The following is a 14568-nucleotide window of genomic DNA, read 5'->3' on the forward strand; positions in this document are numbered from 1 at the left end:
GTTGGGCATGGTTGACATTTATGCTCCAACTTGAGGGGGAGTGTTGAGATAGGCTGGTTACCCGATTGGGGTAACTAGTCCTAGTAGTACTATGATTGTCTTTATTTTATTTTTCCCTTTTTTTGTTCTTTCCCCTCAGCTGAGTGCTACTTTGGCGATTCCTAGTTGTATTAGGAATTCCTAGTAGGACTAGGACTAAGGTTTTATTTCTATTCTTACTGTGATTCATTGTAATTCAATTTAGTATAAATAAAGGGCCTGGGTGATCGGTTTTGATCACTCAAGCATTCAGATCTCACAGCTGTTTACACCATTCCCTTGTTGTACCAATTAACTTGGTTTGGGCCAGTTTCATCTTTCACTCCTCTGTTAAGATGAAATAGTCAAAGTAGTCGTCTAGGGCACACAACCAATCATAAAAGACCTGTGGATTATGTCTCTCGTTGTACTCCTTCAGTTCCAGCTTCACTTTGTACTTATCATCCTGACTCGGGTCTCAGAGCCATCTCGGCCCAGCCAAAAACCGAGTTGGGCTGAGATCTCACCGAGATCTCGGCGAGTTTGTGCACTTTTTTTTTTCCGACTCGGAAGCCCATCTCAGTGGGTTTTAGACCTCTTTCAGGTCTGAAAGTTGGTATTCAGCCTATTTTAGGCCATTTAAACACAATGGCACTATCAGATTTTGCAAAAACAAAGTCCAAATAGGAGTTTCAGTTAGTGGGAAAGCAGGACAGACACTTACTTATGCTAGAAAGCAGGACAGACATAGGACAAACAGACTTATTTATGCCTAATATCATTGGGAAAGCAGGACAGACACTTACTTATGCTAGAAAGCAGGACAGACATAGGACAAACAGACTTATTTATGCCTAATATCATTTAAGTAAATGCTCATTTACTTAAGATATTATTCATAAATAAGCAAATACCCCCCTATTTGATTCCAATAAAAATAGTTAAAAAATAAAATTCCAAAAGGGAAAAAAGTCAACCCCCCAGTTAAAGAACAAAAACTAGATATTCGGCGATAGGTGCAATTTTCAACTTTCTAATGTTGAGGTTTTTCTCAAATCTAAAAATTCCATAAATCTTATTATGGTAAAACATTGCTAAAAACCAAAAGTGCGGTAAAATATTCATTTGTTTTGATGTCCAAAAAATTATTTTCATTCAGAGCGATTTTGACAGCATTCGCGCACATCAAATTAAGTTTGACCGGTACATAACTCCTTCAATATAAATCAGATTTAAACAATCTTGGACTTGTTGTAAAGCTTTCCAACAAGTCCAAGATTGCTAAAATCTGATTTATATTGAAAGAGTTATGTACCGGTCAAACTTAATTCGATGTGAGCGAATGCTGTCAAAATCGCTCTGAATGAAAATAGTTTTTTGGACATCAAAACAAATGGATATTTTACCGCACTTTTGGTTTTTAACAATGTTTTACCATAATAAGATTTATGAAATTTTTAGATTTGAGAAAAAACCCCAGCATTATAAAGTTGAAAATTGCACCTACCGTCGAAAATCCAGTTTTTGTTCTTGAACTGGGGGGTTCTCTTTTTTTCCTTTTGGAATTTGATTTTTTAACTATTTGTATTGGATTCAAATAGGGGGGTATTTGCTTATTTATGAATAATATCTTAAGTAAATGAAATACAAATAAGTGTCTATCTTGTCTGCCTTGGTTCCTGGCATAGATAGATGTCTGTATACCAAGATTTTCCACCAAGATTTCGAGATGTGGCACTCATATAAAGGACCTAGATGGGCATTTGCCTATGTCAAACCGAGATCTCGGAGGCGAGAAAGTATACTTTTGGGACTCGTAGGCCATCTCGACTCGGAAAATCCAAAAACCGAGAATCTCGGCGAGATCTCGCGTGATTTCGGACTATGAATGGGATGTAGCATCATCTTCCTGGAAAGTTGATTGCTGATGATTCTCTGTGCTCTGAGAAGAGGTCGAGGAGGATGGTTAACAGTAGTTTGCTGCTGTCCCCCAGTTGGTGCAATGAACGAATCCAACCTCTGCTCCATACTTGTCATTCTCTCAACCAACTTTCAAACTGTCTCTACAAGAGATTCAGTAGTTCGGTTCTGGTTGTTTGAGCTGTCAGCCATAGCTCTGATATGAATTTAATGTAAGGCTAATTATCACTACTGACTACATTAACCACAGACAGGATCACTAATCAACTCCAAATAGGTACCGACTTCAAAACTGATATCAGAATATATAACTAACTTAACAACAATAAAAAAAATACATATATCGGTCCCTCGCATCTTCAATAATACTTAACTAAAATAAAGAACAACCCCAGCCCAAAGGTAACACAACCAGCAGCACAATACCCTCTATCGCAGGGTGTAAAACTGGTATTAACCCAGAAAACTGGAGATAATCAAAACACTAACCGGCAACCACCTGACTGGCTCAGACTCCCATTGAGTTTGGGTCTCTACGGATTGAACAAACCCTAGAAATCGCAGGTCAAGGTGACGGATAGATGCAGAGATATCAAATGATAATGCAAACAAAAACTTAAGATAAACAAACCCAGCCAACAGATGTGGACCAAAACAGGATCGAGTGGAGCTCTCAAAGTTCTGATTTAATCCTCCAAATACCATTCCTTAATGGGTGGATGGTTGCTGAGATCCAATGAGATGAAGTTTCCGCAGAACTACTTGGTGAACAAGACAACCATAGGTCTGATTGGAGATTTCTGAGATCCCAACCAGCAGGCCTCAGATCAGGCCCAACTTGCAATCGAGTGGTGATCTCTGGCAGGGGAATAGATCCCTAGAATTTCAACTCTGTCAGTTCTCAGGTTGCAGAGATATGTGAACTCGAATCAGCACTGAAACAAGGAGGAAAACTGAGCCACAAGTGACTAAGATCTTCTCTAATCAGCAGCTATGATCAACAACAGTTTGGGGCTTCAATAAAGGATGAACAGAAACTTAAAGGGGCTCGGTTGGTCACTGTTATATGCATCAAGTCATTGCTCCATAGTTGACAACTTCTCAGTTAACTGTCAAATAGCTTCATCAAGAGCAGCATTAGTAGTCTCAGGAGCATGGTGTGGAGAATTAGAACTCCCCTTAGTCATGGCTTTGATACCAATTTAATGCAAGACTACACCTGTAGTAGTATCTCAGACCTAATCTCACAGCAGGATCTCAAGAAACGGTCAAATTCCTCAAAGCCAACTCTAAATCAACAAAGTCAACATAAAAGTCAACCTTCTCAGAATGATGGCCAAACTCTAGATTTCAGTCCCCCACAATGAATACTAACAGTGTGGAGAGATTGGTTGGGTAATTTGAGAGTAATTAGATAAGTACAGATTTGAAGGAGAAAACTCAGATTTTGATCAAACCAAAATTAAATCAAATCAGACCAATGGATTCCCCTCAAATTTGGATCAAGTCCTCCCCTAGGATGGACTCACCAAACCCCCATGTTTGATTCTAATTTAATGCCTAGATTAGATTTAATTAAAGGAACAAATTTTCTGGAATCACAAGTTGCCGGTTTATGATAATAATTAACAACAACAACAACAACTCAGCCTTATCCCAACTAAATGGGGTCGACTAAGAATAACAGGTCAAGGGAGGGCCTCCGAATCCCCAAAGTTTGAGAGGAATCAGATTATTGGCTCAGGTTTAATTAACAAATCAAACTATGCTGAAATAGGATATAAAACAGAGCAGCCACTGGTTTGATAGAACTGAAATTAAACTTTGTTCTGAACTTACCTGTTAATAGGATTGTAACAATGGATGAGAGATCAAATAGCTCTATTGAAATCTGTAATCAAACAGAACTATTGATCAGCAGTCGAGCACAACAGCAATTGGCGGCAGAACAGAGAAAAAGGAAGAGAAAACCTATCGCAGGTTTAAGGCATCCCACCCCAATCTGTCTTTCACAGATCCTTAAGACCAAATGCACTCAAAAACTCAACTAATCAAATTGTGAATGGCTAATAAGCCTTACAATATATTTATAAACTGAAAATAAACTCCTACTAAAACTATGTAAGCTGGAATCAAACTCATATTAGGACTAGGAGTACAGTTATTAGCTATTACAAATTACTGAAATCAAATAGGATTTAAATAGGCTAATCCTATTAGAACTAGGACAGAAAACAAAACAAATTAATATGCTATTAAGCTCCCACGACTTGGAGAACTCAGCCAGAGCTGGCTGGTTCAATAGACCCATGAACCTGGTCCAATTGGGAGCCCAGGTGATTGCTGGTTCGAGTGGTCCATTACTCCATTCTACATCCTTACTTTCTAATTGGTGCTGCAACTTCTGGAAAGCTATGAACCCAGAGTTTTATAACCACCTTCTAACGTCAACTCTACCTTGACTAAATGTTCGAAATTTTGGTGAAATTCCAAAACTACTGAAATATTTCGGTTTCACAAGTGGCCATATGATATCTTTACAAAAAACAATCAGAATCCAAAAACTTCCATTACAGTAACACAGGGTGCTTCCCCAACATTCCAAGCCAAATAAATGTTGCTTCATTTTGTACCTGGAGGCTGGAACTAGTAATAGAACAAAGAAAATGCAGCAAACAGAAATAACTATAGAGAAATTTTTGTATTTAACTTCATATCCATAGTTGTATCACTACATTTAGAAACATAAAATATTGTCTGTATTAACTATAATATTGTAACTATTTCAAGCAACAACACCATGACTCACCTTCATTGATGGAATGCCGAGGATGCATGCATTGTTCAATAATGCAGGACAACCTAATTAGAACCTGCAGCAGCAGAAGTGGACGAACTGCTGTCACTTAAAGGATTATTACCACGAGACTCTGCAATACTCTGGTTACTGGACTCTGCGAGTGGACCTTCTGAGTTATTTGATACAGAAGAATCAGCATCTGTACTATTCTCTCTTGTCTCAAGGCGTTCCATCATGTGGGATACACTTGCAATTCCTGCATTTACCTCTCCCCTAACTTCAGAACCAAGATCTGCAATAGAGTTGTTCCGAGAGAACAGCCTCTCCTTCCAACCTCTTGTGCTCTTTGAAAACGACTCTTTGTATCTTATATACATCAATGACACCAGATGAATTTCCAGCACCAACCAGGCACCATATAAAAATTACCAGATCATTAATTATTTAAAAAAACTAATAGAAAGTGGTTTCTTTTTTTTTTTTAATAAAGAATAATACCTCATCGAAAATGCATTAAATCGAGATTTCAGGGATTCTGAGAAAGATTGAAAATCTGAAGGTCCAGCTCTATCATCATTTACAGGAGAAGATTGACTTCCAGAACTCCTACAAAACAAAAATTAATAAAATAATATTTTTTGACCAGTGCATATAGGAACTGACCTATATGACAAACGACAAATGGAACAGGCAACATGATAATCAAAGTTTGTGAACAATAAGCACCGATTATTGAAGGACAATCCATGTCGATTGGCTACACTGACAGTAGATCCAGATGCTGGGGAAGGATTTTGTTCAGTTTGGCCAGAAGATGGCTGTGGGTTCCGCTCTGATGGTTCTTCTCCCACAGCTGCAAGAGGAACAGATGGACTAGCAGCAACAATTGCAGGAGCCTGTTCATTGTCTGCTACTCTCTGAGACGCAGAGACAGAAACAGGACCAGCAGGAGGTGCATTAGAATGAGTTGAGAACACCAAGAACTGTGGACGGCCCTGAGCTGAGGCCCTACTTCGTTGGCCTTCCCTTCGAGCAATGTGGTGCGCTCTACCCATTGCAGCAGCAGCAGCCAAGTGTTGGATTATACGTTCCTCAAGATCAGCATCATTTGCACCTACAGGTAACTGCATTAAGAAGAAAAGTAACATGGATCACAAAATGTGACCAACTCCATACAGGAGTAGCAAATATATCATTTGTCAACCAAAAAGATAAGAAAATAATAGTTCCTCTTGTATAGGACTACTGACATGCTGCAACTCAAAATCTCCCAGGGCGGGATGATGAAATATAGTAGCATTTCGTGATGGATTAAACCTTAAGCTTCTCTCCCGCTCCACTGCTTCAAGCAGTTCTTGACTGCCACAACATACATGATAAATAAATTCCGTCAAAACAATTAGATGTAAATATGATTAAAACAAAGAAGTACTAAAATGTGAAAAGAAAGACACGAGAGTGAGAGTGAGCAAAATTAACCTAGTGGGATCCTTCAAGCTGATGGATTGCCAACACATTGGACATTGAGAGCTTCTCTGACACCTATATGGTGAAATGATCAAAGTCATTCTTTTGTTTATCTTCTATCTGTTATATTTGCTAAGTTGCAGAGGCATATTATCATAGATTAGCCCAATTAGATAATGTCAGTTCGGCCATTCATAGATTCTGGTGTGAAAATATAACTTTTTTTTCTTGCTCTAATTAACATAAATTATTAGTTCCCCCTCTCCACACAGGAAGTATCTAGGTGCAAGCTAATATTACAAATTTGTAAGATATCCCTTTTCTTTATGAATAGCAAATTTATTGATCAAAAGAGAAAGATATAGATTCAACCTGTCAACCATGGGCACCCCAACATCATCATGAAAACACCAAGCGGACAGGTGGCACACAGAAAACAAAATACAACAGGGAATTACAAGCAAAACAACGACCCAGAATAATCTCCAGCCCTTGCTACCCTATTTGCCGCTCATCTATCAACTCATTAGCAGATCTGTGCTTCCATGAGAATGAAGCATTCATCTGATAAACATATGTCTGTGTTGGCCAATGAGATATATGAAAATCTCCAAGGCCAACTATCCTGACAGCATATCTCTGCCAATGTAATCAGCTGAATTGCTCTCTGCAATGATGTCCAAAAAGCCTCACTTAAATGCATCTTCAAAAATCAACTGCTAATGAAATGAGCTTTGCATTGTCAAATCACCTTCCCCCACAGGAACTAAAGAGATTCCAACAATCTCTCCATCCCACAGCCTGACTACTCACCTCGTCATTGAAGGTCCTGGATTGCTCATAAAGCAACCATTAATGTCAATTTAGCAAAACTGCCCGGTTATTGGATCCAATATCATGCCAAACAATGATAGGCCAAGAAGCTGATGTCGCTTAGTTGAATGTATTACACTAATTATCGGATGGAGGAAAGGGAAGTTTTGTTCTACATTATTTAAATATATGACCAAGTACGAGAAATGTTTAAGATTACTATATGTGACATTCAATACATGTGTTCGATGCTACATATGTATGGAACAAACCAGTCAAACCAACTCAACTCAGTCCTATCCACACTTCTTGGAGTTGGCCACATGAATACTATTCCATTATTCCAATCCTTTTAAAATATATCCACCCCGGTCACTGGTTCATTCTTCGCCCTTCAACTCTTCATATCCCAATGACCAAACCAACTCAAGCAGATGCCACCCCAAAGTTCTTCCCAGTGCATTCGTTACCAACCTACTTTTCTTCCCACTCGTCATTCATCTCAACATCCTCAACTCCATCACACCATTTGAATTCAAAAATACGAGATTCAAACTCAGGATATCCTACAATGATGGGATAATGTTCAGGTTGTTGTAACCTGATCATTATGCAAAATAGAGAGAGAAAAAAAGAAAGGAAAGCATCTCTCCTTCTTTCTACTTCTTCTCTTTCTCATAAGTGGACCTATCTAATTCTAATCTGCAACTGCCAACAAAACTAGACCACTAAATCATGAAGCAAACAAATCATTAATAGACAGATGAGACAATGAGAGTCACAGATTGAGATTATGGGAGAACCCACCTCAAATGATAGAACCTCTAACTCCGCCAAAGCCATGGAAATGGCTTCCGAGGTCTCTTCATCGTCAATTGCTGATGAGAGGGTCGATCCTCACAAAAAAGCAGAGGACCGATGCCTGGCCGGTCTTAATGCGGTGAGATTGATCATAGTAGCTTATGAAGTTCTACCTTTTCTTTTTCATCCACACTTGTGATTTTGAGTATATGACAGCATAGATGTACTCAATTGTGTTCTGTAATTTCCTTTTTCGATTATTTTTCTTTTCCGATGATGGATTGATAGATCACATCATCTGAGTTTATTAATTATGTATGAATAAAGCTTCCTCTTCCGATGCCTTAGTCAGGAACAGTTTCCTTTGGAAAACCTTGCTGGAGGAGCCAAGGAAGACATGATGATTTGCTTCACGAGGGACCTACTTCATGTGTCCTTCTAGTCTGCATAGACAGTCTACAGTGAATTGATCTTGTGGCTTGCTCCGTAGGAAACAATTCTGCAGGATCTTGGCATCTCCCCACCCCCTTCCTCTGCAGCTCCCTACCGCCCCCCTTCCCTGCAACCCCAGCCCCATCCTGCCTTTCTATTGGCTCACACAGGTGGAATCTATTCTCAAAAGTTAAATTTCCAAATGAATTTCTTATTCATGAAACTTTTTCAATTAAAAAACCAAACAATTTCAATTTCTTGACAAAAACCAATTTGTTGGCTTATTTCAAGAAATCAATGAAATTTTGAAATAAAAATCATACCAAAGAGAGCCGTAGTCATCATATAAAATTTCCCCATTAAGTTCTAATGCCATGCATCAATTGGACAGCATCATAGAAGCACCCCTTCAACCCATCCACTGAATTATCGTTTAGAACATCTTCTTCAAGCTTCCCTCTTTATTGAGTCAAACCAAGGTAATGAAAATTGGTGTTCCTTGATACATCTTGATCATCACACTTAACCACTCTATATCTACAGTGTAAGGAGACCTACTTAAGCGGGCTAAGGCCAGGTAGAGAGAAAGTGTGGGAAAGGGGCCTCCTTTGCTCAGTATTACTGCTTAGAATTCATTTCGGAACTCATTCCAGATCAGGTTAGGTGCAAGGCTGTATGTCCTTTGAGTGGAGACGTTCTCATGCAGATGGAAAGAGAACTCGGTCAAAACCAACCGAAACCACCGAGATATCTCGGTTTCGCAAGAAACCGAGACAAGATGTGGGTGGAGATTAAAAAGTCACTAGTTTCAACGGGTTTCGACCAAAACAACCCATATTATGCAAGTTTTGACACTCATGCCCATTGAAAGTTCGAAACTTGAGGAAACCTGGCTCGAAACCAAGACAGACAGTTATTTATGTCAGAAACCAGGACAGACACTTATTTATGCCTAATATCATTTAAGTAAATATTTTTTCATTTACTTAAGGTATTATTCATAAATAAGCAAATACCCCCTATTTGAATCCAACAAAAATACTTAAAAAATAAAATTCCAAAAGGATAAAAAATCACCCCCCCCCCAAGTTCAAGATCAAAAACTGGATTTTTTGCGGTAGGTGCAATTTTCAACTTTTAAATGTTGGGGTTTTTCTCAAATCTAAAAATTCCATAAATCTTAATATGGTAAAACATTGCTAAAAAGTAAAAGTGCAGTAAAGTATTCATTTGTTTTGATGTCAAAATATATTTTCATTCAGAGCGATTTTTTACAGCATTTGCGCACACCAAATTAAGTTTGACTGGAACATAAATCCTTCAATATAAATCAGATTTAAGCAATTTTGGATTTAATGTAAAGTTTTCCATCAAAGCTTTCAAACAAATCCAAGATTGCTTAAATCTGATTTATATTGAACGAGTTATGTTTTGGTCAAACCTTATTTGTTGTTCACGAATGCTGTTTAAAATCGCTTTGAATAAAATATTTTTTTAGACATCAAAACAAATGAATATTTTACCACACTTTTGGTTTTTAGCAATGTTTTACCATATTAAGATTTATGAAATTTTTAGATTTGAGAAAACTCAAACATTTAAAAGTTGAAAATTGCACCTACAACTGAAAATCCAATTTTTGTTCTTGAATTGGGGAGTTAACTTTTTTATCCTTTTGAAAATTTATTTTTTAACTATTTTTATTCGATTCAAATAGGGGGTATTTGCTTATTTATGAATAATATCTTAAGTAAATGAAATAACAAATATAAAAACATTTACTCAAATGATATTTGGCATAAATAAGTGTTTGTCTGGACAACTATGATTCTTAGTACAATGTGCGTACACTAGTAAACTTTGGTTAAAACCCACAAGTACCATTTTGAATGTTTTTTTTTTTTTGTTGGTGAAAATAGTTCATGCATTGTGTTTAGAAAGTCAAAAAATAGGCTGTATACAAAAAATCAGATAAAAAAAAATATTTCTGGGCCTCGAAACCACCAGCTCGAGTTGGCTGGGAAAAAATCACAGGTTTCGACCATATCTCGGTTTCTGGCTGGTCAAAACCTGGTCACAACCCGAGTTATAGAACCTTGCTCATGCAGTGCAATCATAAATGCTAAGGGTCCTATAATAGAGATACTGCAGGATTATAGCAGTTGAGAAAAAATACAATTTTAGGTGCTGTGGAAATCACTTCCCCTTACTTTGTTTCCCTTTCAATGTTAAAATATTTATTTTGTAATTAATAATTGTGTTCAATACACACACACACACACTTGTGTGTGTGTGTGTGTGAGAGAGAGAGAGAGACATCCACTTTCAAGTTGGGCGAAAAATCTAGTCACAAATAACCATCAATCTGGCCTAGAGGCCCTAAACAGATGCAAATTCAGTAGAGGAATACCATCTAGAAGGCTTTCATTCAGGCTGATTGTGTCCAACCCACTTCGTCGTCATCTGGGAGAAATAATTCTAGAAGTTCTATTAGATCTGAATGTGTTGTAAAAATGATAAAGATTTTTATTCCACCACTTAAAAATCACAATTTATAACCAACTAAGCTAACATTTAACTTATGAACCAGATAAACCTATTATAGAGTATATTTCAATAACCCTAATTCAGACAAACCTGCTCAAGCTATGCAAATTTTGAATTGCCAACCCAGGGACACCTGGTTTTTGTTCTGGCCTAACCTAATTATCTGGACCCTGAATTTATTATTTTCCAAAGCTAGTTAATCCAAGTTAGGCAAAATTAAGTTGGCAGGCTGAGCAAATATATAGCAACCCATAAGGAGATCAGAGATTCTAATTTACAGAAAGGTCCTAATTTGCTCTTCTTCAAACCATTAATCCTTCATATTCTGGGGCATATTGTACCACATTTGGTAGTGAGATTAGAGAAGAATCATTTTTTAATCATATGGAATTTCATACATGTGCATCCTTCAAATGTAGCATATAGACTTTATGATTTTGTTTATTGGTCTTGACCTATATTGCTGCTGTCGATGCAATCTGACCTCAGGTATCAAAATAAATGGAAGTAATAACAATGTTTGATCAAGCAAATAAGCAATCAAGAAATAGATACTGCATGGGACTTTTTTTGTGACAATGTTTTGGATGAGGGGGCGAAGAATGGAAACAATGACGGCATACTTCAGTGCCTGAAGAATAAACAGGAAATACCAATTGAGAAATGCATATCAAGGAATAACTAAGGACTTTATTTACCAGGTTTAACCAAGAAAGGTGCCAACTAATGGAAAAACATAATGGAGAAGCAACCAGTTCAATAGGCTTACAGACACACTGGTTGAGAGCAGATTGATTAATGTAAGAGTAGAACCAGAATAGATCTAATCCCAGACAGGATCAGATAGAAAACTTCCAGAGTCTTGGGAGAAAGAAGCATGAACCGTATATCTCAGAGAGGTTGTATTTCTTTGGGTTGGTAGTAATGGAATGGTTTCATTATCTAAAATGAAGAACATTTTCCACCAAAAGATCAGTCCAATAATACAAGACCAATGGGATCTAAAATTGGTTGGAAGAGAATGATGAGATCTCAAATTGGTAACCACAAGTGAACAAGAGAAATAAATAATATTAATGTAGTTCTAGATTTGGAAGCGATCCAACTAGAAGCCAAATAACCAGGATCTGATCTGAACACGTAGTTCGGCTAGGTTAAAATAGGTAATTTTGGTCAAATTAGGGTTAGGGTTTAGTGAGGTCTAGGGTTTGATGGTAGGGTTAAGGTTAAGTTGATGTAGGGGAGTCTTCTAGTGAAGGTCTTGTTAAAGTTTAATAGGTCTAGGTCTGTTAACTAGAATCGGCAGCAAGCGAATTTCTAGGGTTTTGGGTTTTGGAAAGATACGGCTGTTTTGATGGCTGAAATGGGCTGGGGAGATCTTAGGGTTTTGGGGAAACAAGAAAACAAAGGGGGAAATCTAGAGTTTGGGCTGTTAGAGGATTAGAAGAAGAATGGCTAAGGTTAGGGATGATCCAAATTTACTGTCGTTGAAGGAATACTTGGACAACAACTTGTTTGATTGAAGATACTTGAAGAAAAACCAGAACTTGAATGTAGAACACCAATGGAGAATAAAGACTGCTTGAACAATCCACTCGGGCTTCACACCGCAAGGTGTCGATTGGATCAAACACCAATCCCACCTGCCTTGATCAAACACAAGACAGTACTCCTTGGAGAAGACAAGTTGCAGCAACAGCTTAAGAGTTTTTTTTTAAATTTGTGACGTGAGAAAAGCGCCCCCCCCAACAAAAATAGCTTTATTTATAATAGCCAAAAGGCCTTTTTCCTATTCGGCCAAGAAATGGAAATCCTTAGCTGATTCTAATTACAAAGCACATCCTCTCCTACGAACCGTGGAGAGGAGTGGACCAATTTAAAAGGTCATGTGACTACTTAAATAGTCATGTTAAATAGTCACATAACCACTAAACCAAAATAAAATAAAAACTAATTAGTAACTTAATTGAACCACTGGTTCAAACCGGTTCAATTTAAAACATAAAAGCATTAAAATAAAACTAAGTATAGAAGCTAATGTCCAAACTTTAGGTCCATAAAAGTGACCTATTACATTGAAAACCCATGAGATCAAAGGCCCAACATGAATACAACCCAACCCTAGACTTATTCCTAAGCAAAGAAGCCCAATTTGGGATGAATCTGCATCAAATATAATCCTTCAAATGAGTGACCTATTGAAGTTGCAATTGAAGTTGAATAATCTCTTGAAGAATTAAGTTGAACTCCCAAATAAAAGAAACCGATGCAATGATCTTGATGTAATAATCTTCAAGAAATCGATGTGAAAATCAGTTGAAGAAATCCCAAAAGCCTGAAGCACTCTTGAACTTGATTTGTAGCACTGTTAAACTAGGGTTTAGAATCAAGCACCAATGGAAGGGTATCTCACGATTTTCACAAAGGCTCAAGCCAATATTCATTAATCAAATTCGTGTACAATGCTGGCTTCCCTTACAAACTTTTATAGAAGACTCAAAAATAGACTTAGACACTAAAAGGAAAGGCCTAACCCTATCATTAACTAATAAGGTAACTTAAATTGACTAGGACAGTGAAATAATGAACAAAGGAGGCAGTTTAACAGATCCACTGCCCAAATGCAATTCAACAAGTCTCACTGCTGTAACACTATACTACACATCACAAACCTTCAGGGGGAGAAGCACAAATATGATTCAGAATTAAATAAAGAGATTATACCATTCAAGAATGCACTGAAGATGAAACTCGTGCTTGCAAGTAGTTAGCTGCACAGTAATAAGTTTGTTTCTAAGAAAGACAATTCGCTACAAACAGAGCTCATGAAGAAAAGACAAAATTTCAATTAACAGACAGGGGAGTAGAAAGGAAGTGGGTATAACTAAAAAAGAATGATCAATTAAAAGGTGTACCGTTGAAGGATCACTGTCACAGAAGGCTTCAAGGCAGATGCTGCAAGCATCGTCACAGGCTTCCTGAATTCCCCCTTCCACAAAAGCAGCAGCCGAGGTCAGATGGTTTTCAGTGTTCTTAGTCTCCTCCTCCATTGCTGAAACCTACCAAAATGCAAAACCCAAATTCATATTTATCTCCGCAATACCAAATAAAGCAACCGAATAGAAATCACATCAAATTCCAACTCCGAAGAAATTCAATCCCCAAAACCAAAAAACATAAACCTCTAGTAGAAATGAAGCTAAAATAAACAAAAAGCCAACATTTTGTCACAAAATTCAATCTCAAAAGGATAACCAACAGACTAAAACCCAGAGACGGAAGAATAAAATGTATAAAATGAAACTAAAATTGAACAAATGAAACTGAAAGGGTGGATGGATCTCGAATCCAATAAATACATGGACGGAAGGTATATCAGTTTTTACCTCCATCGAAAATGCTACAGATTGGGGCTAAGGACTAGAGGAATCGCCCTTGAATTTCAAGATTGAAATCGCATTCCAGGAAAGGATTGTTCGAGACCCATCTCCAATAGAGACAGGATGGAGAGAGAAAGAGAAAGAACCCTAGATTTTAGATGAGAGACGGAGAGATAAGGGGGAAAAAATTAAAAAAAAAAAGGCAGAAAAGAAAACAAGTTCCGCAGAATATCCCTCCTTTTTTCCCACCTTTTTGCCCTCCAAATAAACAAAAACTGCGCTGGAAAACACTATGGTTGCTAAACGAACGGATTCACTCTCACAGCTAAAACCCTCCCCACTACACAGTAACAGTACACACCACTGACTCACTGACCATTCCTTTTCTTT

General features: G+C 37.6%; 1 protein-coding gene across 3 annotated transcripts in view; it reads right to left on the bottom strand.

Moving 5' to 3' along the window:
- LOC122651910 (E3 ubiquitin-protein ligase RHF2A-like) overlaps positions 1-14339 on the bottom strand; it is a 30445-nt gene extending 16106 nt beyond the window's left edge. Inside the window, exons 1-8 of one of the 3 annotated variants that reach the window (XM_043845481.1) lie at positions 14185-14339; positions 13714-13857; positions 13523-13569; positions 6218-6280; positions 5989-6097; positions 5465-5862; positions 5237-5341; positions 4748-5104 (exon numbers count right to left, since the gene is read on the bottom strand). In XM_043845481.1, the coding sequence (XP_043701416.1) occupies positions 4801-5104; positions 5237-5341; positions 5465-5862; positions 5989-6097; positions 6218-6280; positions 13523-13569; positions 13714-13857; positions 14185-14190 (1176 nt within the window). In that variant the 5' untranslated portion in view covers positions 14191-14339 and the 3' untranslated portion in view covers positions 4748-4800. Of the gene's footprint in view, positions 1-4747; positions 5105-5236; positions 5345-5464; positions 5863-5988; positions 6098-6217; positions 6281-13522; positions 13570-13713; positions 13858-14184 lie in introns of all 3 variants that reach the window. The other 2 variants (XM_043845480.1, XM_043845479.1) reach the window with 2 other exon arrangements.
- Between the last annotated feature and the right edge of the window lie 229 nt (positions 14340-14568).

This window comes from Telopea speciosissima, chromosome 2, assembly GCF_018873765.1.
Source record: "Telopea speciosissima isolate NSW1024214 ecotype Mountain lineage chromosome 2, Tspe_v1, whole genome shotgun sequence".
Classification (NCBI taxonomy): Eukaryota; Viridiplantae; Streptophyta; class Magnoliopsida; order Proteales; family Proteaceae; genus Telopea; species Telopea speciosissima.